The sequence below is a fragment of the Artibeus jamaicensis genome, unplaced genomic scaffold (genome assembly GCF_021234435.1).
Source record: "Artibeus jamaicensis isolate MK-2021 breed Jamaican fruit bat unplaced genomic scaffold, CSHL_Jam_final scaffold_847, whole genome shotgun sequence".
Lineage (NCBI taxonomy): Eukaryota > Metazoa > Chordata > Mammalia > Chiroptera > Phyllostomidae > Artibeus > Artibeus jamaicensis.
In genome coordinates, this window is record NW_026522057.1 from 16,761,285 (window position 1) to 16,788,822 (window position 27,538).

The following is a 27,538-nucleotide window of genomic DNA, read 5'->3' on the forward strand; positions in this document are numbered from 1 at the left end:
CTTATTAAAAGGAATTTTTAAAAAAGACACAGACACTCATCTCTTGCAAAAATGATTCTATGAAATGTGCATAAAATAACCAAAGAAGGACAGAGACCAGAAAACCCGTTGAGATCCTGATTGACTTCACAGTATTAAAAAGCTAATGGGCATTTCATGGTTTTTCTTTTAGAATTCATATGATGGAAACAGAATACTATTTAGAAAGAATGAAAATATTAGTTTTCCCAAACAAGTATAATATATATATTAAATAATTATACATGTATATTTAATTTTGTTTAAGTTTTTCTTCAATTTATTTAATGCTCTCAAAAAAAGGAACAGAACAAAAAAATGTGGGTAATTTGCAATGTTTGACTTTTTAGAAAGTTTTACATATTGAGGGTACAATATTCTTTCACTGGAAGGTAGAGAGTGAAAGCCGAGTGAAATAATAATAAAGTGTGGATTTTGGTCACTTAGAAAATGACAGTGAACAAGTATTACCTAAAAGGAAACTTAAAAATCGCCACTGGCAGCGATACACACATTTCTCGGCTTACAGGGTCCATTCTGCAACAATAAGCTGGTGCAGCCAGGTAAGACTAAAACTGGCAAAGAGCTCAATTTGGTGGCTGTCATTGAAATTGCCAACTGGTGATCTGAATTTAATCAATTGTTTATGGAATCACAAATTTGAACTAAATTTACATTGAGGTGTAGCAGTGATAAATATATACAAACAGACGAGTTTATCACCTTGGAGTATTTCAGGACAAGGAAAACATACAAAACTTTTTTTTTTTTAACACAATAGAGCTTAAGTCCTCAGAAATAAATTCTACCACAATAAGAACATCTACACCACAAAAACATGTTACTGAAAACATACAGACAGCGTGGCCTGCATCTTCTGCGTGTTTCTCCCCTCCCGGCGGCAGCCACATTGGTGTATCAGTCCAAACTCACATGAGCAACCCCTTCCCATACACAGGCCAGGCGCGTGTGAGCAGAAAACAGCAGTGTGAGCAGACAATCGGCAGAGCCGCTGACCAAAAGCAAAGCATTTAGTTACGAGACTTTTCTATAAAAAGAACTTTCAAGTCTGAATAGATCCCCCGAAATTAAAAAGATGCTTGCTTCTACTTTAGGAGGCTCAACACTGTGCAACGTAAGTGAGAAACAATTCTGTTTGAGGGGAAAATGCGTACTATAATGTAAGCAGGGTAAAAAGTGTCACCAAAAAAGAAAGTCTGGCTACCAACACGATCGCCCCTGCATCTCCCCCTAATTCAGAGAAAGGGAGTGTCACTTTCCTTTCAAGCTGCAAAATGTTTCAATGGACACCTTTCAGATGGTCTTCAGAAAATCTCATCATCACCTCCTCTAACCTCAGTCTGTGAATGACGCACACGAACATGCATTGCATAGAAAACCTTAACGAGCGGCCAAAGACAGTTAGGTAAGCGGCAGACTGCAGTGGCCACCTGACTCACAATCAGTCAAGCTCTCGGGTGACATGTCCCCCTTCCAAAGTAGCAGCTCTTTCTCAGGGAGGGAGGGAGGGGCCACGCACGAGGACAGTGCTGGTGCATCGCCTTCCTCGAGTCCCAGGTAAGAGGATGACTTGCACACGGATTGGTGCCACCTGGATTCCGACAGTCGAAGCAAGTTTGGCATTTCTTCCCCAAAGTTGAGGGAAAAAAATACTAGAGGAAAATGATTTTCCATGGATTATTCTATACCTCAGGTTTCTTTTCATGCAAAAAAATTTAGGGATACCGAATAACAACTAACCTTTGATCAAGAGATTTTGTTAGAAGTTACCATACCAGTGCAAAAATACCACACTAGATGATTAAAATTGTAAGACGATTAAAGTCATAAAATTGGTACTGCACTCGGTGACGACGGTTCTAGCTTTTGGGTACCCGATGCTGCATGGAATCAGGGAAGGGAACATTCCTGGAGGGGGCTGTTTTCCTAATTTGCTACTATTTAAAAATGCTGCACGCTGGGGGCTAATGCTTCGAAGTGCTGTTCAGAGTACCAGTTAAAACCCCGAACCGGTAAAATCAGCCTCTACTCTGGACTGCCACGTCCGCAGTGCAGGCTTGGGGACCGCGCTGCATCTCACACCCTGCTCACCTCACCTACACGGTTGGCGGCAGCGGCGCGCCAGCAGGACGGCCGTGAGCTGGGTGGCTGCCCCCCAGGATGGCGCCGCCTCGCACCACCGCGCCCGCAGGGCTCACGGAGCACAGCTGAAGGTCTGGGGCTCGCTCAGGGCTGTGGTGGGAGGTTCAGGGCGCCGCGTCTGGGTAATTTTCTGTTTGGGGTTTTTTGTTTCTTCTTCCTCTTCAGTTTCGCTTTCACAGACATGGACCACAACGCTGGGTGTCGACTCAGTTCCTGCGTGGAGTTCGTACTTCTCTCCTGGGGAAGCCAACAGCAAAAAGAAGAGTTTGGTTTCTGGAAACTTCTCCTTCTGCTCCCATTTTAACCGCTGATTATTGGATTTTAAATCTTTAAATCTCCTGCTTTATCTCGTTTTAGCATTAGAGCTTTGATACTTTAAAATTCTCGGGAAGTTTTGCTGTTTCAAGAAATGAGCTGTAAGGAGCCCTGAGGCCTGGGAGTTAAAATGCTAATTATTGTTCTAAGAATAAAACAAGTGAAACTCTTCAGAATGGTGTTGATTTTTCCTTGGGAGACACTTGTTTTTGTTTTGCTTTCTTTACTTTTTTTTTTAGTGCTGTTCAAGCATGGTTGTCTCCATTCCCCCCCCCAAACTCGCCCCCCCCAGCCATCCCCACCTCCCACCCCCATCCCAGCCCCCTCTGGTTTTGTCCACGTGTCCTTTATAGATGTTCCTGAACACCCTCCGCCCCCATTGTCCCCTCCCACCTCCCCTCTGGCAGACATCTGTAAGGCTCCACCAGGCGGCATCCGCAATCCCTTCATTACAGAACCTCAGACATGCAAGATCCGTCCCTCACATCTACATCAGAACGAAACCGTTTCCCCTCAAAATGACTCTTCTGTCCCTTGTGACAGACACGACACTGCCTTAGGGGGACAACGTGTCTGAACCAGCAACGAATGGCACGGATTTCTTATATTATTCTAAAGGGACGAGAGAAATAAAAGAGAAGGAAAAAGAAGAAATGAAAAATAGATAAAGAGAAGAATTTGGAAGGGATAATATGGTAACACCACCAATTCCCTGATCTTCCGTAGCGGCCGTCTGTCTGATGCTCTGACAGGGCGGGGAAGGCAGCCGCTGCTCACCAACGGCTTGCTCTGTACCGGTGGGACTTGCAGCAGTAAAAACTGTAGTTAGAGTTACGGAGTATTATGCGTATATCATCTAATTCTATGACCACGCTGAAAAGTAGCTACTATGATCCCTATTTTTTAAAAGATTTTATTTATTTATTTTTAGAGAAAGGGTAAGGAAGTGAGAGAGAGAGACAAACATCAATGTGTGGTTGCCTTTCGTGGGGCCGCTACAAGGGATCTGGCCCGAAACCCAGGCATATGCCTTGAGTGGGAATCGAACTGGTGGCCCTTTGGTTCACAGGCCAGCACTCAATCCACTGAGCCACACCAGCCAAGGGGTATGATCCCTATATGAGATGAGAAAACAGGCGAAGAAGACTGGAGGCTAAGTAAACTGCTCAAGATCACAAAGTTAGCAAATGCTGGTGAACCCGGGCTTGTGCAATTTCATCCTTCACCCGAATTCCATTGCCACTATTGGCTAGAACACAAATTGTGGAATATCGTCTTCAATACAAAAGTTTCTTTGGGAAAAAAAAGGAAAGAGGGGTGCTTGTTACCTGGTCCCAATTTGGAAACAGCACAGAGCAGATCATAATTTATCAGAGGCATTGAATCTTCACCCTGCTTCCACCCCACCGGAGGGGACGCCGGAGGGGAGATGAGGAACTGTTTGACCGGCTGGGGCGGCAGCAGGTACGACTTGTCCCGTGTTTCACTGGAGGTCTGTACCTGCAGGGAAGGAGATGCTCAAGGTCGCAGCTGGGCTATTTTCTTCACGTTCATCTTTGCATTAATTGTTACATCTCTTTGGAGAAAATTCAAAATTTCTCTCTAATTTCTCCCTCTCCCATTAATTGTTACATCTCTTTGGAGAAAATTCAAAATTTCTCTCTAATTTCTCCCTCTCCCATTGGTTGGGTTTGGTCTTTCTGGTTTTCATCTGGAGTGTGAGACAACAAACCTTTCTCTCTCTTTTTTTAAATTTGAAAGCTGAGGCCAAGAAAAAAATACTTTGCTGAAAATAAAACAGTGCATCAGCAGAGATCTAATGCCTTCATTTCACCAATTCATTTGAGAAGAAATTGGTTTCTCAGAGGCATGTCAACAAACAGCATCAGTACGGCCAACTCTTGGGAGCCCACAGAACCTTCTGCAATTTAAATGCTAAGACAACCCTGCGGTGCCGGGCTTTGCCACCTTCCTGCTCGCCCCCGCGGCCAGCAGCCACTTTCAACAGGGCATCTCATCTGTTCCAGAACACAGAAGGGATTGCAGGTATTTTCTCAAATCTCCCAAGGATGCTGCATCATGAGTGCCATTCTGGATATTCGGAGAGAAGTGAATTCCCTGATCTCCGGGTGTTTGGGCTTAACCCTCATAAAACCCCAGTTGAGAAAAGCTACCAGGAAAATGAATTCCTTTCACTATTAGTCTAAGCAAGACAAAGTTAGGGGGGCAAATATGCTTCATGTATACATTTATATATCTGTAAAATAAAGAAACGATATTTTTACATTATTTGCTGACGGGGATTGCTCATCTCCAAGACCTCTGATGGAACAGGTCAGTCGGTCAGTACTTTTGGATGGAGAGGAACAAGGTTGGGCACAGCGTCCTTGGCTCTATGAAGTACCTGTGCAAAATACAGCTTCAGCTTCTTGCCATTGAAGTCTGTTTCGTGGAGTTCTATTCGTGCTCTTGCTGCAGCTTCAGGTTTGCTGAAATTTATCCTGACTCTTCTGAAGCTTTTAAACAACTGAAACGTAACCTGGTCATCGTAGATGGTGAAAAGTGCTTCGAATCTCTCCTACAAGTTAGGGAGCGGCAGGGCAGAGAGATGGAAGGAAAAAGGAGAAAGCCTTTACCAAAAAGAAATGTAAATTATTAAAACATAAACATGGGATAGAACCCATTATAATTTGCCTTTTTCTCCCCTCCAAAAAGCACCCTTTTCTTGCAGGTGTCCTGTTATTCATAGCCTGAGTTCTGTAATTTGCACTTATTTTAAAAGTGATTAACGTTTTAAATTCAAACTATAAGATAAATGTAAAGTGTTACAAAATAAATGTAAGGTATAAAAAATGACACAGACGTGTCCAATTATTGAGCGAGAACATCACCACCGTCTTCAAGCCCCCAGTGAGCGGCTGTTTTCTTCCCCCACCTCATTTCTTTCCTTCTTCCCAGTAACCATTTCTGAAATTTTGTGTTTGTGATTCCTCGCTTTTCTTAACGGTTCTACATTTGTATGCCTACAGATATAGTTGTGTGGTATGTAGTCTCCAATAACTTGCTTCTAAATTCTTCCTTGCTGCTGTGTGTAACTGTAAGCCACTCTTTTTCACTGCTATATGGTACTCCGTTATAAAGCCATACCAAAATTCATCTAATGCTTCTGGAATTTGGACTCCCTCCAGTATTTTGCTACTACGATGCTGCTATGACTTTATTTCTTTTGGAGAAAATTTATTTCTTATTGGTTATTCACAGTGATGCCAAATCCTCAACATTTTTGAGACTTGCTTTTGGTTCAATTACGTCATCAACTCTCATAAATTTTCTACGTGTCCTTGAATGTTTCCACAGCTCTTGGGTGCAGTTTTGTAAATACGTGCAGTATTAGTTTAGCTTGTGTTCTTTAAAAGTTCTATACACTAATTTTGGGGGGGAGTTCTATTTGAACTATGTATTACTGAGAGAGGTCTGTTACAACCTCTCACTCTTTGGTGGGTTTATTTTTCCCTGCAATTTGGTCACTTTTCCTTCATATACTTTAAAATTCTTTTTTAAAACTGATTTTTAGATTAAGTAAAGAGAAGCATCGTTTTGTTGTTCCCTTTACGGACGTATTCACTGGTTGACTATTGTCTGTCCTGACTGGAGGTGGACCTTGGTGTACCAGGAAGATACCTGGCTGGGGCTGCCGCACACACTTTAAAGTCCTGTTATATTGTGTACACAGAAGTTCAGAGTTGCTTTTGCCCCCTGGCAGACTGAACCTTTAATCATTGGGTAGTGGTGCTTTTTATCTCTAGGAATGCCTTTGCTGTAGAGTCTGTTTTTGTCTGATGTTAACACAGTGGCTGTAGCTTTCTCTGGTTATACACTGCATGGACCTCAATGTCCATCCTTCACTTCTAACCTTCTTGCACCCGTATATTTTGGATGCACCTCATGTAAGGAATGTGTGTGTGCGCATGAGCCTGACAATAAGTCCAGTCTGACTACCACTGTTTCAGATTATCTACGTTCACTGTCTGGTTTTTGCTAGTCTCCCCTCTGCATAAAATTCCTATGACAGATGCTGCTGTACCCTTAGCACCTTCTGTCCAGATGCCTAATATCCTACAGACACAGCTCCTCTTTTTACAAAAGAAAACAATACAGATTTTCCCTCGAGGTTCACTAGGGAGAATGTGATGCCACAAAAATAGCCTTTCAGGTAAACCTGGATGGTACACGCCCTAAGTGTTTTGAGACGGAATACAGCAAGCAGGGAAGGAGAGCAATATTTGAGTCATTTCATGAGGCTGAGGGGAAAAAAGTTACGTTCCCATTTGTTAATGCACTGGGGTAGCGAGAAACTGAACTTCAGTTATCAGAAGAATAGCAACATTAAATTTTCTCTACTGGTCACTTTTACACCATAGTCCAGTAAATGAAATGCAACAAACGAGACCCAAGAACATTCTCGGTACCTTCAGAAACACTCTTAGGCTCACTAATAGTAACACAGTTAAAGAAACCTCTACACTGCTCTGGTTTGGGGCTCCGTGCAAATCTCCCAATGGCCTGTTGATAGGAAAGTGAAGATCATACACTCCCTCGTGTATCAGCATCTCTCAATTCGACCATTTACCTACCGCTATGAAATGCCTTCAATTTAACAAAATATGTCAGATTTGTGTACAAATATCTCTTTTCCTCATGTTCAAATATCCCTCATTATTTATAAAATGAGTTTTATCCAAAAAATTATATTATTTGTATTCATTCATTAAGAAAATATATTAAGTGACCAACTTCATGCCAGACCTTGCGCTAAGGACTGGCTTTCTAATGTCCCACAAAGGAGGTGAGCTGTAAGATCAATAATATTCGTATTTATTATTTCTACACATTAAAGTAATATGGACAAATAAATAACATTATAGGAATAGTAAGGATTTTTAAATAGATGTCAGGCTCTGGCTGGTGTAGCTCAGTGAATTGAGCATGGGCTGAGAACCCGAGGGTTGCCGGTTCAATTCCCAGTCAAGGCACATGCCTAGGCTGTAGGCCAGGTCCCCGGTAGGGGACGTGCAAGAGGCAACCACATATTGATATTTCTCTCCCTCTCTGTCTCTTTCCCTTCCCTCTCTCTAATAATAAATAAATAAAATCTTTTAAAAAATAGATGTTAGTTCTTAAAAGAAATATAAATGTAAATGTGTTAAATACTAATCAGTATTAATACTTCTAGGCAGTTTTCCCCAGCATCTATTTCAAAGATGGCTGGTTTCATCCCTCTTTAAAAAAATTAGAACTGAGATTTTGTGAAATTCCACTTAATTTTTGGTAGATGCTTACTTTCAACATATTTTGAATACTAAGTAAATATTAAAATTCTCACATGACCTAGTTAAGAAACACCAACACTGAACACAATGAAAATGAAAACTAAGGAAGAGCCCTGGCTGGTGTAGCTCAGTGGATTGAGTGCGGGCCTGCGAACCAGACCATAGAGGTTCGATTCCCAGTCAGGGCACATGCCTGGGTTGCAGGCTGGTTCCCTGCAGGCCAGTTCCCAGCAGGGGACGCACAAAAGGCAACCATACATTGATGTTTCCCTCCCTCTCTCCTTCCCTTCCCCTCTAAAGATAAATAAATAAAAATTTAAAGGAAAAAAAAAAGAAAACTAAGGAAGAAATAATGAATCATCGCTTATAAGAAATTAGTACTTTTTAAAAGATTTTATTTATTTATCTTTAGAGGGGAAGGGAAGGAGAGAAGGAGAGAAACATCAATTTGTGGTTACCTCTAGTGCATCCCCTGCAGGGAACTGGCCTGCAACCCAGGCATGTGCCCTGACTGGGAATCGAACCACGATCCTCTGGTTCACAGGCCCGCGCTCAATCCAAAAATTAGTATTTTGCCATTCTGTACATAAAACAATTTTCCTTTCTTAGGGGAAAAGGATCATATACTTATTTCTAATCCCCCAAAACAAGGAATTTTTTTATAGTAACAATAACGCAAGCTATCTTGCAAACTAAACAGCTACTTGATAATCACATCCTTCTTCCTCTTCCCTTTCAAAACAACTTTTTTACCATTCCAGAAACACACTGTAGCTGACTGTGATGTGCAGAGCAGTGATAGCAGCCGGGGTGCGGCTCTCTCGCTTCTGAATCCCAACACCTGTGAGCTAACGGATAATTATTCAAAATAAAGCCATAAGATTTGATCAGTAAGCTTTCTACAAACGTTGTTAGTTCTTCCCCCTCCTTCACTTCCCTTTCCCCCTTGGTATAGCATAAATATGATTTATAAGATGTTTGACTTCTGGCTGCGAGATGCTGCAAAAAATTAATGTAGAAGGAAAACATCACCGTTTCCTATTTGAGGAGACAAGAGCCCTCAGCTGGGGGCTCCGCTGTCCCAGGAATCGGCCGGCATGCACGCGTGGATTCCTCCGGCTGTCCCCGACCACCTGGCAAGTGCACAGAGGGATTTAGGGGACTGCAGACGGGCAGCAAGGACATCGTAATCCGTCAGCGCAGACTGAGGATGACTTGTGATGATGAATAGCTGACTTGTGACAAACATCATTCAATGCAGAAATCGAATCACTCTTTTCCTCCTAAGAATTGTTTTTGAAATAATCCATATTTCTAAGTTTCTGAATTCGTTAATGATACAAAATGAACACCATCCTGTTACAGGCTGACAGTTACACATTTACTCTGATAAGGTAACGGAGAGCCCACAAAACCTGAATCATCATTGACGACTTCCTCAGTGGTCACTTGGTATTGCCCTGTGGGGCATCGCATCTGGAGGAATAATACAAACATTTCAGTCTAAAAAACTGGTCCCTGAGGCCTTTCCTGTTATATAAAATGTTTTCCTCAGCATGCAGACCAGAAGCTGCCTTCCTATGCTGAAGTCACCTGTGTAATCAATCTGCAGAAGAAATGACCACACACAACTTGCCCCTAAAACAGGCAAAGACGACATGGAACCAACAACGTTCTCGGGAAATCAGGAAGCGCACTTGGTAGCTGGGCAAGAGGCCTATTAAAACGGCTGCAGGAGCGAGTGGAAGAGGCCCTACAGCATGGCGGCTAAGCGACCTTTCTGCAACTCCTCCCATCCCAAAGCAGAGAAGGTGAGCTTTATCACTGTCACGGAGGAACAAACCACAAAAACAATTTAGCTGCACTTTTGCACTTGGACTGGGAGAACCCTGGGCGCCTGCCCGCCAACATTCCACACTGAGAGGCACGATCTCACGGTGGAGAGGAAGCGCTGCTTCAGCGCCCTCAGCAGTGAGCTTGTCTTTGGCGTCCCAAAGCAAGAGTGTTTTCACACGCTGGGTCTCTCTGTGGATCCCAGACAGAAGATTCCGCCTCACCAGCACCGCGGCAGCAGGCTCATGGACGTCCGCAGTGGTCTCCACCTCTGCCCGGGGCACGGGGCGGAGGGCTCTGCTGGGCATCAGCCAGAGGGAGACTTCACCGGTCACAAAACGCAAATGCTCCCAGGCACGGGGAACTAAAACACGCGACTCTGATCGTCTGGGCACTTGTACGAGTTCTGGAAAAATTTTAAATCCTGCTATAACCTTTGGCCTATAGCACTTGTATTGCCTTCATCACCTTTCCAGAACAGAAAGAAGCATGAAACTGAAAGGAAATTGACAAAAATATATAAAATACTCTGTTCAACATTGACTTTTCTGTCTTAATGGTTACCATGTTTATAAATATATACTCTACCTTATTGGATGATGAATTCTTAAAGGACTATAATTTTTTTCTCCCTCAGACCTGAAATATTCCCTTACCATTCACAGGAAGGTGGTCAAATTAATGAGATATATATATATATATATATATATATATATATATATATATATATATATATAATTTTTTTTTTTTTTTAAGATTTTATTTATTTATTTTTACAGAGACAGGAAGGGATGGAGAAAGAAAGGGAGAGAAACATCAATGTGTGGTTGCCTCTCACACGCCCCCACTGGGGACCTGGCCCACAAACCAGGCATGTGCCCTGACTGGGAATTGAACCAGTGACCCTTTGGTTTGCAGGCCGGTGCTCAATCCACTGAGCCACACCAGCCAGGGCCAATGATATATTTTTGATGGGAACAAACTACAGGTTGGTATTAGGATGGGGATAAAAATATTCCTAAATGGAGTGTTGGCTACATGAGCAGATACTGTCAAAACACACCAAATCGTGTCATTAAGATATGTGCATTTCACTATAGGTGAGTTTTGCCAAATTATTACTTAAAAAAGTATGAGGTAAAACAAGAGAAGGAGTGGGGTCAGGTGGCCAGGCTGGCCCTCAGAGCCCCACACATGGCAGCGCGGATCTGGCCGGGCGCAGGTAAGGCGGCCTCCGTCAGCTACATGGTCCGCCTCCTGTCAGGAGAGCAACTGCTAGTAGTGATTCTGGTTATAAAAACGTTCCCCTCCTTTCCTGTGGCTCAACTGGGAAAGATCCATGGCTGCGCTTGTACAGAAGATGTGTGCACAGCACAGAGGTCATTTTCAAGCAGCTTGGTGGCCAATCGCTAGCCTCAAAACACCTCGAAAACCCAGCCTGCCACGCGAGGAGGGGAATGAGGCGCCACCGCAGCTGCAGCCCAAGTGCAGCACAGTTAAGCTGATTAGGCAGCAGCCAGGACGTCTACCAGAAAAGTCTCTCTACACACACACACACACACACACACACACACACACACTCCCTCCCTCTCCCTCTTTACTAGATACAAAGGTACTGTGCTCAATCAGCGGCACTCAAACCCCACCGCTCATGAGTAAACAAGAGCACTTTAAAAAAATATATATTTTATTGATTATGCCATTACAGTTGTTCTATTTCACCCCCTTCATTCCCCTCCACCCTGAGCACCCCTCCCCCACCATTCCCCCCCTTTAGTTTATGACCACGTGTCTCAAGTTAAATCTTTAGATTCTATATTTCCCCTACTATTCTTGCCCTCCCCCCTATCTATTTTCTACCTACCGTCTATGCTACTTATTTTCTGTACCTTCTCCCCTCTTCTCCTCCTCCCACTCCCCTGTTGCTAACCCTCCATGTGATCTTCATTTCTATGGTTTTGCTCCTGATCTGGCTGTCCTCTTAGTTTGCTTTTGTTTTAGGTGTGGTTCTTAATAACTGTGAGTTTGCTGTCCTTTCACTGTTCATATTTTTTATCTTCTTTTTCTTAGGTAAGTCCCTTTAACATTTCATATAATAAGGGCTTGGTGATGATGAACTCCTTGAATGTGATCTTATCTGAGAAGCACTTTATCTGCCCTTCCATTCTAAATGAAAGCTTTGCTGGATAGAGCAATCTTGGTTGTAGGTCTTTGGATTTCATGACTTGGAATACATCTTTCCAGCCCCTTCTTGCCTGGAAGGTCTAACGAGCACTTTTCATTTGGCTTTTCTGGGGACTGTTGAGAGGAGAGGCACAATCTTCAAACCATAACAGTGAGAACTTCTAATGAGATCCCAGCTCCCGACAGTCCCCAGCAGAAGCAATTCTTTTTCCACTCAAGGTTGTTCTGGTTCTTTACCAAAGAGAAAAGAGCAGGGAAGACAGAGGAGCAGGTTACAGAGCCCCTGGAGGGAAGCGCCGATGAAACAGAACTGGGGAAACAGCAGACAAGTGGTAAAAAGCAGCAAGTTCCGCCTCCTGCTCACCACGTGCTCGTGCTGCCCCACTGAGCTGGTTGATGGGCATCTTGAAGAGGCAGTCGGATTACAGGAGGGCAATTATCTAATCCAACGAGTCAGGATGGCCCACCCAACACGGAAGGCTTCCCAACTCATCCGGGCACTTGGATTCAAACACAGAGTTTTGGTCTAAGACATCAGAGGTGAGAAAAATCACACAAGAGAGTTCTTCCTCTGAAAGCCATGTATGTCTCCCCAGGAAAAGGGAACAGTTTCGGTTGCCCAGACTGCTGTTCCCAGTGCCCTATGTCCATGCCACATGCACGGAGACACCCATGACTCCGCTCTCCAGGATGTCCACTTGAATCCTCACTTCCTCTTTCCGCTTCTTCCTGTCCACGAAGGAGGAAAGATCAGGCAAGTCCAGGTTCAGCTTGAACTTCAAGCCCTGCCTCAGAATGGTGTGTGCTGGCTGCAGATGCTCCAGTGGCCCAGACGATGTTGTCAATATGGTGGCCTCTTTCCTGTGACTCTGGGGACAGAGCACTTGCATTGCTGAACATACTACACCCTCCTCCACATCTGAGTGGAGGACATGAGAGGACACTACCCATTCTGAGAACCGGAAGCTCTCTGCTCTTTGGTCATTGGTACAAACAAAGATCCTTTCTGCATCCAGTAACAGGGCGTTCACTTCTTCAAGCATGAGACCACAAAGGACAGACCTCAGGAGCAGTCTACGATCTGGACAGATAACTGCAGGACGGTCATAGGGCTTCTACCAGCCACTCAGCTTCTCAGCTAACAGAACTCTGGAGCTAGGCTGCCTGAGGTTGACTCCCAGCTCTATTACAGCTGTGTGACCTCGGGCAAGCTGTGCCCACGGTTTCCCTGCCTGCTGATGAGGATGATAAGGGCACCCAGCTCACTGGGTTAATGCTGAGGATAGAAAGAGTGAAAATTTAAAGCTCTCAGAACAGTGAGCTGGGAGCACCAATACCGTTATGAGCAGAAACAGGGCGGAGCTTGTGCAATAGTCTACTTGCCACGCTGTGCTCACAGAAAAAGGAAGAAAAAGCTGCTCTTCTGCACGACATGGATCCCGGGGCAGGAGGCGAGCGACCAGAGATGACACAATGAACCAGACAGTGGCTGCTATGGGGGTTCCGTCAGGAAGCTGGAACCTGCCCTTTGCAGTTGTCCTTTAGTAATTTGGAGGCGCGGAGCAGCTGGAGCGGTCACCTAGGAGACGTGCCCGCCCACCAGCCCCGGGTGGTGGTGAGAGTGCACCACCGAGTCCTGAGGTCGGTGTCTACCCTCCCAGGGCGCTTCGGCACGTGACCCTTGGAAGCAAAGAAAACTGCTTCTCTGTTTTCTGATGAGGATGATAAGTTATGAGACTGAGGACTCTGTGATATTCTGCCATGAACTTGAGATTGGAATTGAGGGAGAGGATATGAAGGATTTTTTGGGAGTACTTACACTCAAATTCTACATATTAAAAAAATATAGTTTTCACTTCAGTGGCTTTTAACCTTGTTTATTAATTTTACCTTTTTGTTTTGTTTGTTATTTCTTAAAGCTAACTCTTTCATGAGAGCCTTGAAAATGACTTGTTCTGCCTGTATTCACAGTGACAAGCTCACAGAGGAGAACAGAAAGCCATTAAAGCAAATGAAAATGGCTGATAGGGAGTCATTAAAGCACATAATAACTGCGAGACGGAGAAAAATCAACTGGTTGCCTTTCGTACATGCCCTGATCAGGGACCGAACCTGCAACCACGGTATGTGCCCTGACCGGAATCAAACCCACGGCCTTCCGGTGGACCTTGTGGTATAAGGGATGACACTCCAACCAACTGAGCCACACCAGCCGGGGCTGCTGTCCTACTATAATACAACCTATAAAACTAATAAAAATAGCCCTGGCTGGTGTAGCTCAGTGGATTGAGTGCCAGCCTGAGAATCAAAGGGTCGCTGGTTCGATTCTCAGTCAGGGCACATGCCTGGGTTGCAGGCCTGGTGCCCCGTAAGGGGTGCATGAGAGGCAACTACATACTGATGTTTCTCTCCCTTTCTCTCTCCCTTCCCCTCTCTCTAAAAATAAATAAATAAAATGTTTTTAAAAACTAATACAAATAGAAATGTAAATCAGATTAGGAAGTAATAACGACATGGTTACCGAAATTAATTTATGAAGCTCCAACATAAATGCTGGGGAGTGAGGGTATCCTGACCCTGCAGACGATCTTCCATTAAAACTTTTCCTCGGCACAAGTTTAACGACCAGCCTCACAGCCGGGCTCTGCCAGCCCGTGTGGAGGTGATGTGTGTGCCTACTCTGAGCTTGCGCACTCCTGAATTACGCCCCCCCCCCCATGGGAGCACCGTGCTTCCGACGGATTAAGAACATATACACACGGGCAATCTGGCTGTTTCTTAGAACTCAGGAGCCGTGAACCTGGATGTGCAGACTGGCAGATCTTTCCAACTGAAATTGAGGCTGTGGGGGAAAAGCTTTGATGCAGGACAGGTGTCATTAGTTGTTCTGATACAGATAAATAGTTACGAGGCATTTTGACTCTTACATACATGTTACAGAAAAGTTTTCAAAATCCTTCCCCCCTTTGGCTTTGTCCATGGGTCCTTTATATATGTTCCTTGATGAGCCTTCCTCTTCTTTACCCCATTACCCCCCTTCCCCTCCCCTCTGGTTACTGTCAATTTGTTTTTTATTTCAATGTCTTTGGTTCTATTTTGCTTGCTTGTTTGTCTTATTGATTAGGTTTCACTTATAAGTGAGACCATATGGTATTTGTCTTTCACCGCCTGGCTTATTTCCCTCAGCATAATGCTCTCCAGTTCCATCCATGCTGTCGTGAAGGGTAGGAGCTCCTTCTTTCTGCTGTATAGTATTCCATTGTGTAAATGGACCATAGGTTTTTGATCCACTCACTTCCTGACAGGCACTTAGGTTTCTTCTAGCACCTGGCTATTGTAAACTGTGCTGCTGAACTGGTGCTTCAGGATTCTTAGGGTGTAATTTTTAAGTGTACGATTCAGTGGCATGAACCGTATTCACAGTTGTGCCTCACTACTCCAGAACTTGCTCATCACCCCAAAGTGAAACCCTGTACCCAACAACTCCCTACTCCCCCTCACTCCAGCCCCTGGCAACCACCGTTCTGCTTTCTGTCCCCCTGAAGCTGCTGGCTCCAGGCAACTCACGTCAACATCTGTCCTCTTGTGTCTGGCTCGTTTCACTCAGCGTACTCTTTTCAAAGGTTCATCCGTGGTGCACGCATCAGGACTTTATTCACTTTAAAGCCTAAATAATATTCCACTGTGTGTATAGGCTGCATTTTGTTTATTCTGTTGTTTCCACCTTTTGACTGCTATGAATAATGCTGCTATAAACACTGATACATCTGTTTGAATCACTTTTAATTCTTTCATGAATGTACCCATAAGCAGACTTGCTGGATCACATGGTAATTCTGTGCTTAAATGTTCAAGGAAACTTCCACACTGATTTCCACAACAGCTGCTCCTCTTTACATCCCACCGGCAACGCACAAGCGTCCCAATTTCTCCGCATCCTTGTCAACACTTCTCTGTTTCTGTGATGGCCATTCTAAGGGTGTGACGTGGTATGTCATTGTGATTCTGATTTGCATTTCACTGATTATTGGTGATGCTGAGCATATTTTCACACACTTATGGGTCATTCATGTATCTTCTTTGGGGAAAATGTCTACTCGAGTCATTTGTCCATCATTGGGTCGGGCTGTTTGGTTTTTGTTGTTGAGCTTCAGTTCTTTCATGCACTTGATATTAACCCCTTATCAGATAGGATTTGAAAATATTCCCTCCCAGTCTGTAGGCAGCCTCTCACTCTGTTGATGTGACCTTTCGGGAACACATTTTTAATTATGTTTTCTACAGTTGCCCAAGCTTTTGGTGTCAGATCCAAGAAATGACACCAAACCCGAGGTCAAAAAGTGCTCCCCTTATGTTTTCTTCCAGGAGTTTCATCTCTGACATTGAGGTCTTTGCCCCATTTTGAATTACTTTTTGTATGTGGTATAAGGTAGGGGTCCAACTTCATTCTTTTGCATGTAAGTATCTGGTCTTCCTAGCACCATTTGTTGAAAAAACTGTCTTTCCCCATTGAATGTCTTGGCACTCTTGTTGAAAATCAATCGACCTTATAGGCAAAGTTCATTTCTGGAGTCTCTGTTCTATTCCACTGGTCAATATGCCTGCCTGTCTTTATGCCAGTACCACACTGGTTCATTTTTATTTTTGTTAGGGTATAATTGACATATAAGGACCTACTGTTTTGACTACCGTAACTTTGCATTAAGTTTTAAAATCAGGAAGTGTGAGTCTTCCAACTTCATTCTTTTTCAAGCTCTGGCTAGTTGGGGTCTCTTGAGATTCCACATGAATTTTAGGATGAGCTTTTCTATTTCTGCAAGAAATGTCATTGGGATTTTGATAGGAATTGCACTGAATTTGCAGAATACTTTCAGTGGTATTGACATCTTAACAACATTAAGTCTTCCAGTCCACGACACAGGATGTTTTTCCATTTATTTGTGGCCAGAATGGCTACATATTCAATTAAACAAATATTTACAGAAATCTTATTATATTCCAGGTACTATTAAAAACAGAGTCCATTAAACAGAACCATTCTTCCTTCAAATCCCTTTTTCAGTTCCCAAATTTAAAACAAATCCTTTTCTCAAAGAAGGACTTACTTCTTCTGGATTGAAGGTTGTGTCAGAAAACACACAATTGATTTAATTTAAAAACCTGAGAATCAGTGCATTCAGTTAACTTCCAAAGACCATTTACTTTTCTTAAATAATACTTTCTCCTCTTCTTTAAACAGAAGGTGTAGAGCTAAATACTTAATAGAAAGCTTTATATTGTGCTTGTGAGTACACAGACCACAAGAGGTTTTGGGCCGGTGTGTCTGAAATCATAATTTTGGATGAATCTCCAACATACCACTTAACCTCACTCAGCTCATAATTCTGTTTCTTCATCACCGCACTAATCCTCAGCAACCACCTTACAGAGTCCATTCATTCAACAAACATTCAACAGGTGTTACCTTGTGCTGAGAATAGTATTAGATACTAAGTGTCATTGATCAAAAAAGCAGGAAGGAGAGAGCAAGCAGAGATGTTTTCACACACCCCAACCATTAGGAAAACGACTCAGACCAAATGTCCTATGGTCAGTAAATAAGCAGAGACAGTTTTAGGGCTGTGCGAAGGGACTGTAATCCAAAAGCCACATGCATTTCTTTATAAAGTCAATCTTATCAATGATATTGCTTTGCATTAACATTTACGGAGTCCCCTCAGACACACAGACTGAAAACGAACAACAGTCCTACTTCCTACATTATAAAAACCCAAGCTGTATTTTTAAAACCTCTCATGTTCAACTCAGAAGCCTGCTTAATTTTTTTTCTTATTTTAACAAAGAGAAAACTGGAGTTAAAAACAACGAGCAAGTAAGCAAAATCATACTGGGAAATATGCAAATCTGTTATAGAAAAACGAGGCCCTGAACCTGCAGCAGAACTACCGATGAGCTGAGCAAACACAAAAAAATGACCATCTGTGCTGCTGCAAAACTCTAAACCAAGAGCTAAGCCTCCGTTCATGTTTCTTATGGCTTATTATATACTTTACTTTTCCTCCTCCACCTCAGACACACTATTTTCAAGAAGCATAGATGAAAATGTGCAGCCAATACCTACTGACCTAAACGGGAGACTCACCTGTGTATAGAAATGGTGTCAGTGTTCTTTCATCTACTATTCCGGACAAGGTAAAAGCTCATTCCAACGATTACAAAATTATAAAGACAAAGGGCTCTTCAAGTCAGGGGAAAAGAAACTAAAATTCTTTTGAAAAATAAAGTGTGTAATTGCAATTATGATTACCCTGCCTCTAATCCACCAAAACGGTTTTGTTCTGCTTTGTTTTTCGCACACGTGTGGGTGACCTGCATAAATGGGGTCTTCTGGGGGCAACAAGAGGAGAGTGGGACGTGGTGAGAAAAACGCAAAGGGAGCATCTGACTCTCGTCACGGTTTGTATCCAACTGATGATCCACATAATTCTGTTATAGAAACACTTTATATTTCACAGTTTCAGTTTATTAGCATGAAGGCTATCGTATAGAATTTATGATGACTAAGAATGTACAAAGCAAACCTGAAGTCCACTGAACTGCTACTAGAATTTCTCCTGATACAATTTCCAACATATGTATTTAGGTTGAATACAGGGGTGGGCAAAAGTAGGTTTACAGTTATAAAACCGATCAATAGAATTATTAATAAATGCCAATACAAGAGTGAACTGTGTTTCGTGTACTCCCAACTGTACGCCTACTTTTGCCCACCCTTGTATAACCCCGAATAGTTTTTCATGCTGCCCTCCTTCCACCATCTGCCTGCACCTGTCAGGTGACCGTCCGAAATCCGAAAGGTGACTCTGACCGGAGCTCCTTTGCTCAGATGATTCACCACACACGGAGAAGCTCCTGAGCTTTGCAAGATGTTCCACACTCACCTTTTCTGTTCGACTGCCCTTGACTTTGGCTACATCTCACCTGTGTACCAGCCACACTGAACTGCTTCCGACTCACTGAAGTGGTCCACACTTTTCGTGATTCCGTTCTTCTGCTCCCTCTTCCCGCTGGCCAGAATTCGCTTTCCTTTCCCTGCTAACCTCCTACCAACTTCCGCAGCTCTACTCCACTGCCACCTCCCGTACGATCGTTTATTCCAACCAACTGGGGTTCTCTCTCTGCTGATAACCCAACGTACTTTCAAGTGTCTCTAAGGACACTGGTATTCCATCTCCCATCAAATGACTTATTCTCACCACTGCAGGACTGTAAACTGAGGCAGGAGGCATTTAAGTGCCTGCTCTACCCCCTGCAGTGACCGGCACAGCGCCTTGCCCACGGCAGGCACTCAGGTGTGCTCCGGGCCACGCCCTCGGGGGTTCTGCCCAGGAAGGTCACCGGGAGGAGAACACGTTAAGCGCAGAGATACAAAGTGGGAGGGCTGCCCACGGGCCTCTGAACACGCAAAACTTACACCCACTCGAGAAATGAGTTACTTCGTGGGACTAAGGCCCAGAGACTTTGGGAGGCCATAATGGAAAACTCAACACACAAAACCTCTTTCTTTCCAGGTAAATAATACATGAACTAAAGGAGAGTAACCTTAAGAAAATAAACATAATCAGTTTGTCCAAGTCAAAAAAACGTAGAAAGTAAAACAAAATGTTAGCAAATCTGTTACAATGAAATTGTAAATAGTCCTAATTATGTAACTAGCCCTAGAAAAAGACTTTAAAATTTTTCCTACTTTTGTGGATCTATTCCCAGGTAACAGGAAGTCACACTAAAAATCAGTGGCTTTTTCTTAACTACGGCCTCCAAAAGTGAATGAATGAATGAATGAATGCATTTAGTAAGACCTGATTCACTATAAACTAGTGATTCTCAAAATACTTGTGGGGGAAAAACTGGTTTTTAAGCACATCCTGTCTGTTGCAGGTTCATATTCTTTTTTTTTTTTAAGATTTTATTTGTTTATTTTTAGAGGGGGTGCGGGAGGGAAGGAGAAAGAGGAGGAGAGAAACATCACTGTGTGAGAGGAACATCAACAGGTTGCCTCTCACACACCCCCAACTTGGGACCTGGCCCGCAACCCAGGCATGTGCCCTGAGTGGGAATCGAACCAACCTTTTGGTATGCAAGCCAGCACTCAATCCACTGAGCCACACCAGCCAGGGCCAGGTTGATACTCTTATAAAATGTAATGAAAACGCTACAGCAACGTCTAAAGGTTGACGCACACTTTCTGTACTTGTCATGGACCCGTAATGAACTTGGCCAATGGGCAGCCTTCGGCCCTGCTCCCCCAAATCCACGCACATGCAACACCCCGCCAACGGCAGGGAAGGGCAGGGTGAGCGCCTACCTTCTGCTCTGGCACCTCGAACACGGCTTCGTGGACACTGCACGCAAAAAGCGAGGTGGGCAGGTCACTGAAATCCATCATCTCTTCCAAGTCGTCTTCATTTTCACCAAAAATCATCTCTTCTTCCTCTTCTTGGTCACTGCTACAGAGATCCGACTGGCTGTCATTCCAGGATTTCATAGTGTCCCTCAGCATTATCCCCTAAAAGTAGGTCTTTTCTGTTTTTAAAGTTCTAAGACCTCGACCAGGCAGCCGCTGCTAAACAAGAAAACAACAGAGAGAAGACTGAGAGCCAAGAAGTAAGGTTCCAATCGATTCTCAAGGAAACAATCCATCAAAGGCAACAGTTTCATTCAGTAAAGATAAATCAGCATTTAAATCAACCTACTACAGTCTTCATACATGAACTCTATATAAGCTAATTTGATTTGCTTCGCTTATTTTGTGCAATACAGTTCACTGGCAATGATATAATACCAAAAAAAAAAAAAGGCAGAAAGTTTTCTAGTGAAACTGAGGGTAAAAAAAGATAACAGAAAACGAGATAACATCAATATGTACGGGAGTTTACAAGGCGTAGGAAGGAAAATGTGAACCGGAGCTGCCTTCACATGTTTGTTGTGGGTTTTGGGTCGGCAGCACTGAAGCTGGCGCGGGGAGCGAAGCCCACACAGACTCACTCACCATCTGCGCCCTGAAACCAGCCTGCGAGCAGCCGACGCCGCCTTCTTTACGCAAGCTGGCTTTTTTGGGTATACTCCCAAAGAATGAAGTTACACACAACCAAAAGTTCTACATAAAGTCAGTTTCTGTTAATATCAGAAACATTTACAGCAGACAAAAATCTGACGTAGGTGACAATCAAAACGATGTTCTTTTCTGAATAGTTAATAATCAATCATTCTAACCCCAAAGCATGTAGCTGCGGCTGTCTTCTCCGTTAAAGGGCGGGAGCACGCATCTTCCTCCTCCAATGAGCTGCCCCACCCCCGCCAAGAAGGACGCCTTGCAGGTAACACCTGTGAAGATGCTGTAACAGAGCTCAAGAAATCTCGGGCACAGGAAGATTAAGTGCTCGTGATCATCACTACCTCAACGTCACCCAATTTGCTTACCCTGTTACTTCAAAGAACACAAATACATTGCTTAGTTAGAGCAAGTTACAGAATGTTAATTACAGGATAAAAATCGTGTTTATTTTGTTGTTGTTATTCTACTCCAACAATCAGGAAGGGCATTCTGAAAAGCAAAATCTTTAATCACTTTTACAAACATTTTCTGAATGCCCATTGCACGCAGGGATCACTAGGGCTATCAGGTAAATAAGGGGTGGTTCTTATCCTCCAGGAGCTTCCTCCAAGCAAGAATTTCTTCTCAACCACACTGGCCATCTAGCCATGCCTGAAGGACCTTGTTCCATTAACTGGCTCCTATGCTTTTGATGTCTCCTCCTCCATCTGTCCCTTTTCCTCAGCAAACATAGCTATTCAAGATTGTCGTTCCCCACCCACCCAACAGTCAAGAAAACCTTCCTCTGGGATCCGACCTTCCCCTCAATCTGCACCTCTCTGCCCTTCCTTCCCCTTTCCTACCAACTTGCTGGAAACACTGCCGTATTGGCTGTGTTCAGTTCCAGCTGCTCCTGAATTCGGTGTGGCCGGACTTTGCCCGCTATGTGCTGGTTCAAGCTGCCTTCGGTGTGGGCAGCAATGGTTTCCTCACGGTTGGAGCCTGATCTCGGGCCACAGCCCATCTCTGCAGCAGGGACCCTGCCACCCACCCGAGGCCCCCTGGGACCCCCCTGTGCCTCTGCCTTCTGGGTCCTGGTCCTTCCTGCCTCGTCTTCCTCGCCAACTGCCTTTGCCACTGGCTCCTCTTTCTCCACTCACCCTTCACAACTTGTCTCTTCAAAGTTTCCTCCCCATCCTCTCCCTCTTCCTCCCTTTCCTGGGTGGTTTTTATCCACATGCAAGTATTTAACTACTTCCCCACCAGGACGTCTCAGCTTTGCTCCATGCCTGCCCCAGGTGCACACACATCATGTGTGTGTCAACACTGTCCCTGGTTCCACATAGTGATTCTTAAGCCAGGAAGGAGCCACCCAGGTTGAGAGGAAGTGAGAGCAGAACCTTGGGCAATGAAGGGGTGGGGAGTCTGGAGAAAGTACACAGCTCCACGAGGCTGTGACCTGCTCCTACATCTTTCCTGCCTGAGCTCACTGAAGATCACTGCTCTGTCTGGTTCCTATCTCCCCATTCAACCCCTCTCCTGAGTTCCAGGCTTCTATTTTTAGACTTCTATGGACTATATCTGCTTCAGCAGCCCCACAGGGATGACCATTGTTTCAAATTTATTCATTTAATTAGATTACTGTGCTGGAAATCTCCAGTCTGGAAAGGAACCCGCTAAGGAGGGAAATGTATCTCACTGTGGCTTTCATTGTAATCTTTTCTTCAAGACTAAATTGTCTGGAGCAGATGTAGCTCTCACAGCCCTTTGTTTATTTCTCTGTTACATACCTATTCTATGACTATTTGTTTACAAATCACTCCTGGCTACCAGACCGGGAGGGCAGCTGAACCCCCAGTCCCTGGCACAGTTTCTAGCTCCCAGTATGTGCTTAATGAGGATTGCTGAATGAGAGCAGGTAACACTGACCCGCTCACGTCACCTACACCACTGACCAGGCCGCACAGGCCGAGGAAAATGTAATTCTGTGTGAGACCAGGGACAGTTTCCCAAAGGAGGTTACGGTGAGCCTTGAAGGACAAACAGAATTTCAGCCAGAAAAGAAGGGGAACTTTCCAAGCGGAGCCAACAATTCATGGGCATCGGCGGGAAGACGAAAAGATCCGATTGCCCAAAGATCACTGACCTGATGCGGCCAGAGTGTACAGGGTGGGGGTGGGGTGGCGTGAGACAAAGTCAGAAAGGCAGGTGTGGGAGGGGTGCCCTTGAGAGCAAGGTTACTGTGTCCTGACATGGGACCCACTCAACACCAGCATGCCACCGAAGGTTTTCAGGCAGGGCCAGGATATGGCCGACGCAAATTAACCTGCAGTGTCAACTGAAGTGGACGGTCTTTGTATCTGAGCTCTTAGTGACACTGATGTCTTGGGTCTCCCCCCACCCCATCTCCAACCCACTACAAAGAGGCGAGGAAAGGACTGAGCCCTTTTTTGGAGGGTGGAGAGCTGGTGAGCTCTGAATGGCTAGATTTTCACATTTGAGAAAGTCAGGTGTCTCTTGATATGATTTTTTTGTTGTTTCAAGCTTCTTCCTCCAACCCCTAAAAAAAAAAATCAGAGCACAGGAAACGATCCTTTACCTGACTTGAAAAAAAATTCTTAGAATGTTACACCTTCGTTTCCTGTTTTCTATCTTTGTTTTTGGGTAGCTTTTTTGGAGGGGATATATTTTCAAACGAAAGTTTTAAGAACAGTACTGAGGAATTCCTATCTACTCTTTACCCAGTTACCAATTACTTACGCTTTTACCCATTTTAAATCTCAGTCTCTCCCTGTTTTTACACATATACTTTTCCTCCGAACCACTGAGGAGAATAAGATGAGTGTGCTCCCTTAACTCCCCAACAACACCTCAGTGTGTAAGCACAACCGTCATTTCTAACACAAGCCACGCTGCAATGATAAAACCAGGACATTTAACACTGATACAGTTCCGTCATCTAAGTCAGAGTCCATATCCAAATCCTGTCAGTTATCCCAATAAGGTCCTTTGTAGCTATTTTCTCTCCAACTTTTCAAGATTATTGTTAAATTATTTGCTTTTTGCCACAAGATAGTTCGATCATCTTTCTAGTTTGGGTACATCTTCTTCACTTACACATTACCGTGTATTTGATACCGTTTAAAAGGATGGACTGATGGATGAAGCACCACAGAAACTGCAAACAAGTTTGAACGGTCTTTACGTATATTGCATCAGACCTGACTCGGGCTCCACAATACTTTTCCAGATTTAAACTCTGGCTCCCCCAGTACTGTTACTACGCAAATTGCTTTGTTTCTCTATTGGTTTCCTCAACTATAAAAAGAAGATAATAATAATCCTTGGACAGTAGAAGAATTAAGTGAAAGAATACATGCTAAGTGTTCCGAGTCATACTTTGCAGAGAGTCAGCACTCAGTAATGATTCTCGCACAGGCACGGTCTATGGCAATGCACTGTCAAAATCCACACCCAAATGATCTCATTCCAAGCAACAAAATGGCTACAAAAGTAAAACTCACACTTCGGATGTATCATTTTAGAAAACCTTGCAAGTACACACCCATTCTGAACCAGCAACCACAAGCAGTAGCACTACGGCTACTGCATGAAAACGTTTCAAGATTTAAAATCAGAGAACTAGCTGAAAAAGGCCTCCCCAAATTTTATGTCCAATACACACCGTGTCATCCCAATGGCGGCTTCCTTGCTAAAGGCAAGCCATGAGATGTTTTTGGTGATAGCTTAAGTCAACACTGTCAACCACTTCATGACTTTTGACCCTCTAAATGCACTTAGATTTTAACAGAGAGATATGATCAAAGTCAGCCAGTGGACATGACAATCCCCACGCATGTGTAAAGAAATCATCTTACAAGGTAACTCAGCTGGTACTTAAAAAGTGGCTTGGTTTTATTAGGCCAAGAAAATAATTACAAAAGTATATACTGTTTCCATGCTGTTATTACCGGAGTTGTTGCTAACTCTGCCCCAACTCCAACTACGACAAAACCAAGCTGTCCCTCAGTTTACTGACCCAGGGGAGCAGAGACTCATCCGACACAAAGGGCTGTCCCCCACCTTCCGCAAGCAAAGTTCACCATCACCTGCAGCCTAGCTGCAGCTGTGGCTGGCTTCCGGCAAATGGTTTCTTCATGGAAACATCAAATGAGTGGAAAAGTCCAAGTGGCGTGACCATCTGCTCTGCTACAAGTCTTGTGACGAAAGTAATCCATCAAGCCAAAATGTCACGCACATGGATTTGACTTTGCATTTTAAGTTCTGATCAGAAAAGCTAAATTCCTCCTCCTCCTCCAGGATTTTTTAAAAAAATAATTTTTGAAAATCATATGCTTCTCAAGTTGGTGACCATTTCACATACCTCAGGCTAGATGCACTTACTATTTTTTGATGCATTCAAAATGCTACTGAACAATCCTGGAAGCAAACTGGTACCCCATCTCCAGTTCTACAGTGCCCTGAGGCATCACCTGGGAAAAGTCACTCGGCTTTTTGTTCTGTTTGTTCTTTCACATGTAACATATGGAAAATACTCACGGATGCTGCTGAACTACTATACTCCTCTTCCAAACTTCTAAATTATAAATTTAGATTAAGTTTCTTTGTAAAAAAAAAAAACCCTCAGGATTATCAATGAATGGCTATCTACAAGCCTCTACCTCTAGTCCCTCCTCATTCATCATTTATAGGTAGAATTTTACTACATTTTAACAGCTGTGGTAAAAAATAAAATTGGTGCAACTGTAAGGTAAAAGAGGTGAAAATTCAATTTTTTGGTATATTTCCATGACCTGTGCCCTCATTTCACAGGTCATCTGGAATTGGTCCGCTGTAAACACTGAGGTTCAGTGCCCCACCAGGAACAGCGGTAGTTGTCAGCACGAGAGAGAACAGAAACAAACACCAAAGTCAACTGTCAGAACATATGACAATAACGGATTTTAAAGAATAATTGGAGTGGGGATATAAAAAGACCTGATACTATTTGTTCTGCTGCACGCAGTTCATTTTCTCTCACTATACCCTCTACATTGTAAGGGAAAAATGGAGATGCACTGTCTGAACTCCAGCTTCTGTGGGTCTAACTAGCCAATGACATTGAAATTTACAGCTTCCATTATTCCACAGGCTTCAGCGTCGCAGATTTTCAAATCACACTATTTCTCATGTTCGGCTTAAGTCTTTCAACGAACAAATCCTCTAGGACCACGTGAAACTGGTTCCCCTTTGTAACCCTGAAGATGCACATGTTTAAAAGCTTTACAAATAGGACAATTCGATAGTGGGGGGAAATCCTGTTTGCCCTAAAAGCATTGAAATATCTTCCCAACTTTTACTGCCAACCCAGTAAAATATAAAACTGATGGCATGTCTAAAAAGGAGGCTGTTGTTTTTTTTTCAGGCTGTTCATTGTCTCCCCGCCTCGAGAGTGCACTTCTAGAATACCGTGCACTCTCCCCACCCCAAAGCACAAATTCGCATGATGCACCGTCTATATTCTCATTCTCAATATTGTGTTTTTATAGAATTTATATAATTTTAATTTAATATAGAACCATTAGAGCTAATGAAACAGCCCTCAATGATATGTAATCACAGCCACAAATAAGTCAGTTGCACTTTTTTTTGCCAAATGCAGAGTTCTGTGAAAAGGCAGAATAAATGTAGTGTGCTATTTTCAGTAAGGGGGAGTGGATGGTTTTGGCTTCCTACTACACTACAGCATCACTTTAAATAATCCTGGTCTGTACCTGGAACTCGGATCTGAACTGCTCCCTATACCAGACTCCTAATCCCTGAAGGAGATGATCAGATTTTGCACGGAAGCTGGAACGAAGCGACCTGAAAACAGCATCGTCGCTCGACCGGTCCAGGCAGCAGATGGAAGCAGATAGACAAGTTTCAAGAAGTTAGCGAGTAAGTAATGCGATGGTTATCCGAGGAGGAGTGAGAGAGAACGAGGGGCTCCAACTTCTGGCCTTCTCCGTTTTACTGACTGCACCTCTCCTGCCTTCAGATTGGGCCTGGCAGCTTTTCAGAAAGTCAACCAATTGTTCTGGAGAAAATTATTGGTGAAGAGGAAACGACAACAATTTTCTTTCTTTTTTTTTTCCCCAAGACACCACCCTAGAAGAATCCAAGGAGACGCTGGGCGCGACAGGGGCTGGACCACCACCTCCGCCAGTGCTGGTCGCGTACCTGGCTCGGAAATGCCAGAGACTCGCCCCACCCTGCGAAGGGAACTCACCTGAGCGCTTGGCTGCTGCAGGAAGCCAGGCAGGAAGCCAAGGGAGAGGACGGGGCGCCACGAGAAGCCGGGCCTGGGCAGACACCCCGGACGGCAGTCGGGTCAGAGACGGTGCAAGGAGCCTCACCGCCACGCCCTCGACGCCGGCCGGAGCGACAGCCTAGGCCGGGGAGCGAGCGGCGCCAGGGCCAAGCAAGGGGCTGGCGTCGCGCGCGTGCACCAGCCCGCGCACTCCCGCCCCGTCTCGCCCGGTCCTCCCGCGGAGCAAGCGCGGCGCAGGCGCCCGAGGTCGGCGGCCCGGAGGGGTGCGCGGGTCCCAGTCGCCGGCAG

General features: G+C 44.2%; 1 protein-coding gene across 3 annotated transcripts; it reads right to left on the reverse strand.

The window, feature by feature from the left end:
• On the reverse strand, positions 1–27,538 carry RCAN3 (RCAN family member 3). Of its 3 annotated transcripts, none has more exons than XM_037135888.2 (5): positions 27,209–27,532; positions 20,209–20,463; positions 4,901–5,074; positions 3,825–3,996; positions 10–2,418 (listed from the first exon to the last, which is right to left on the reverse strand). In XM_037135888.2, exons 2-5 carry the CDS (start codon positions 20,401–20,403, stop codon positions 2,234–2,236), a joined length of 726 nt encoding a protein of 241 aa, XP_036991783.2. In that variant the 5' UTR covers positions 20,404–20,463; positions 27,209–27,532; the 3' UTR covers positions 10–2,233. The 3 variants fall into 3 exon arrangements, with proteins under 3 accessions (XP_053516467.1, XP_036991783.2, XP_036991782.2); XM_037135887.2 differs by having other exon boundaries at positions 20,209–20,466; XM_053660492.1 differs by lacking the exons at positions 3,825–3,996; positions 4,901–5,074 and having other exon boundaries at positions 1–2,418; positions 20,209–20,466; positions 27,209–27,538.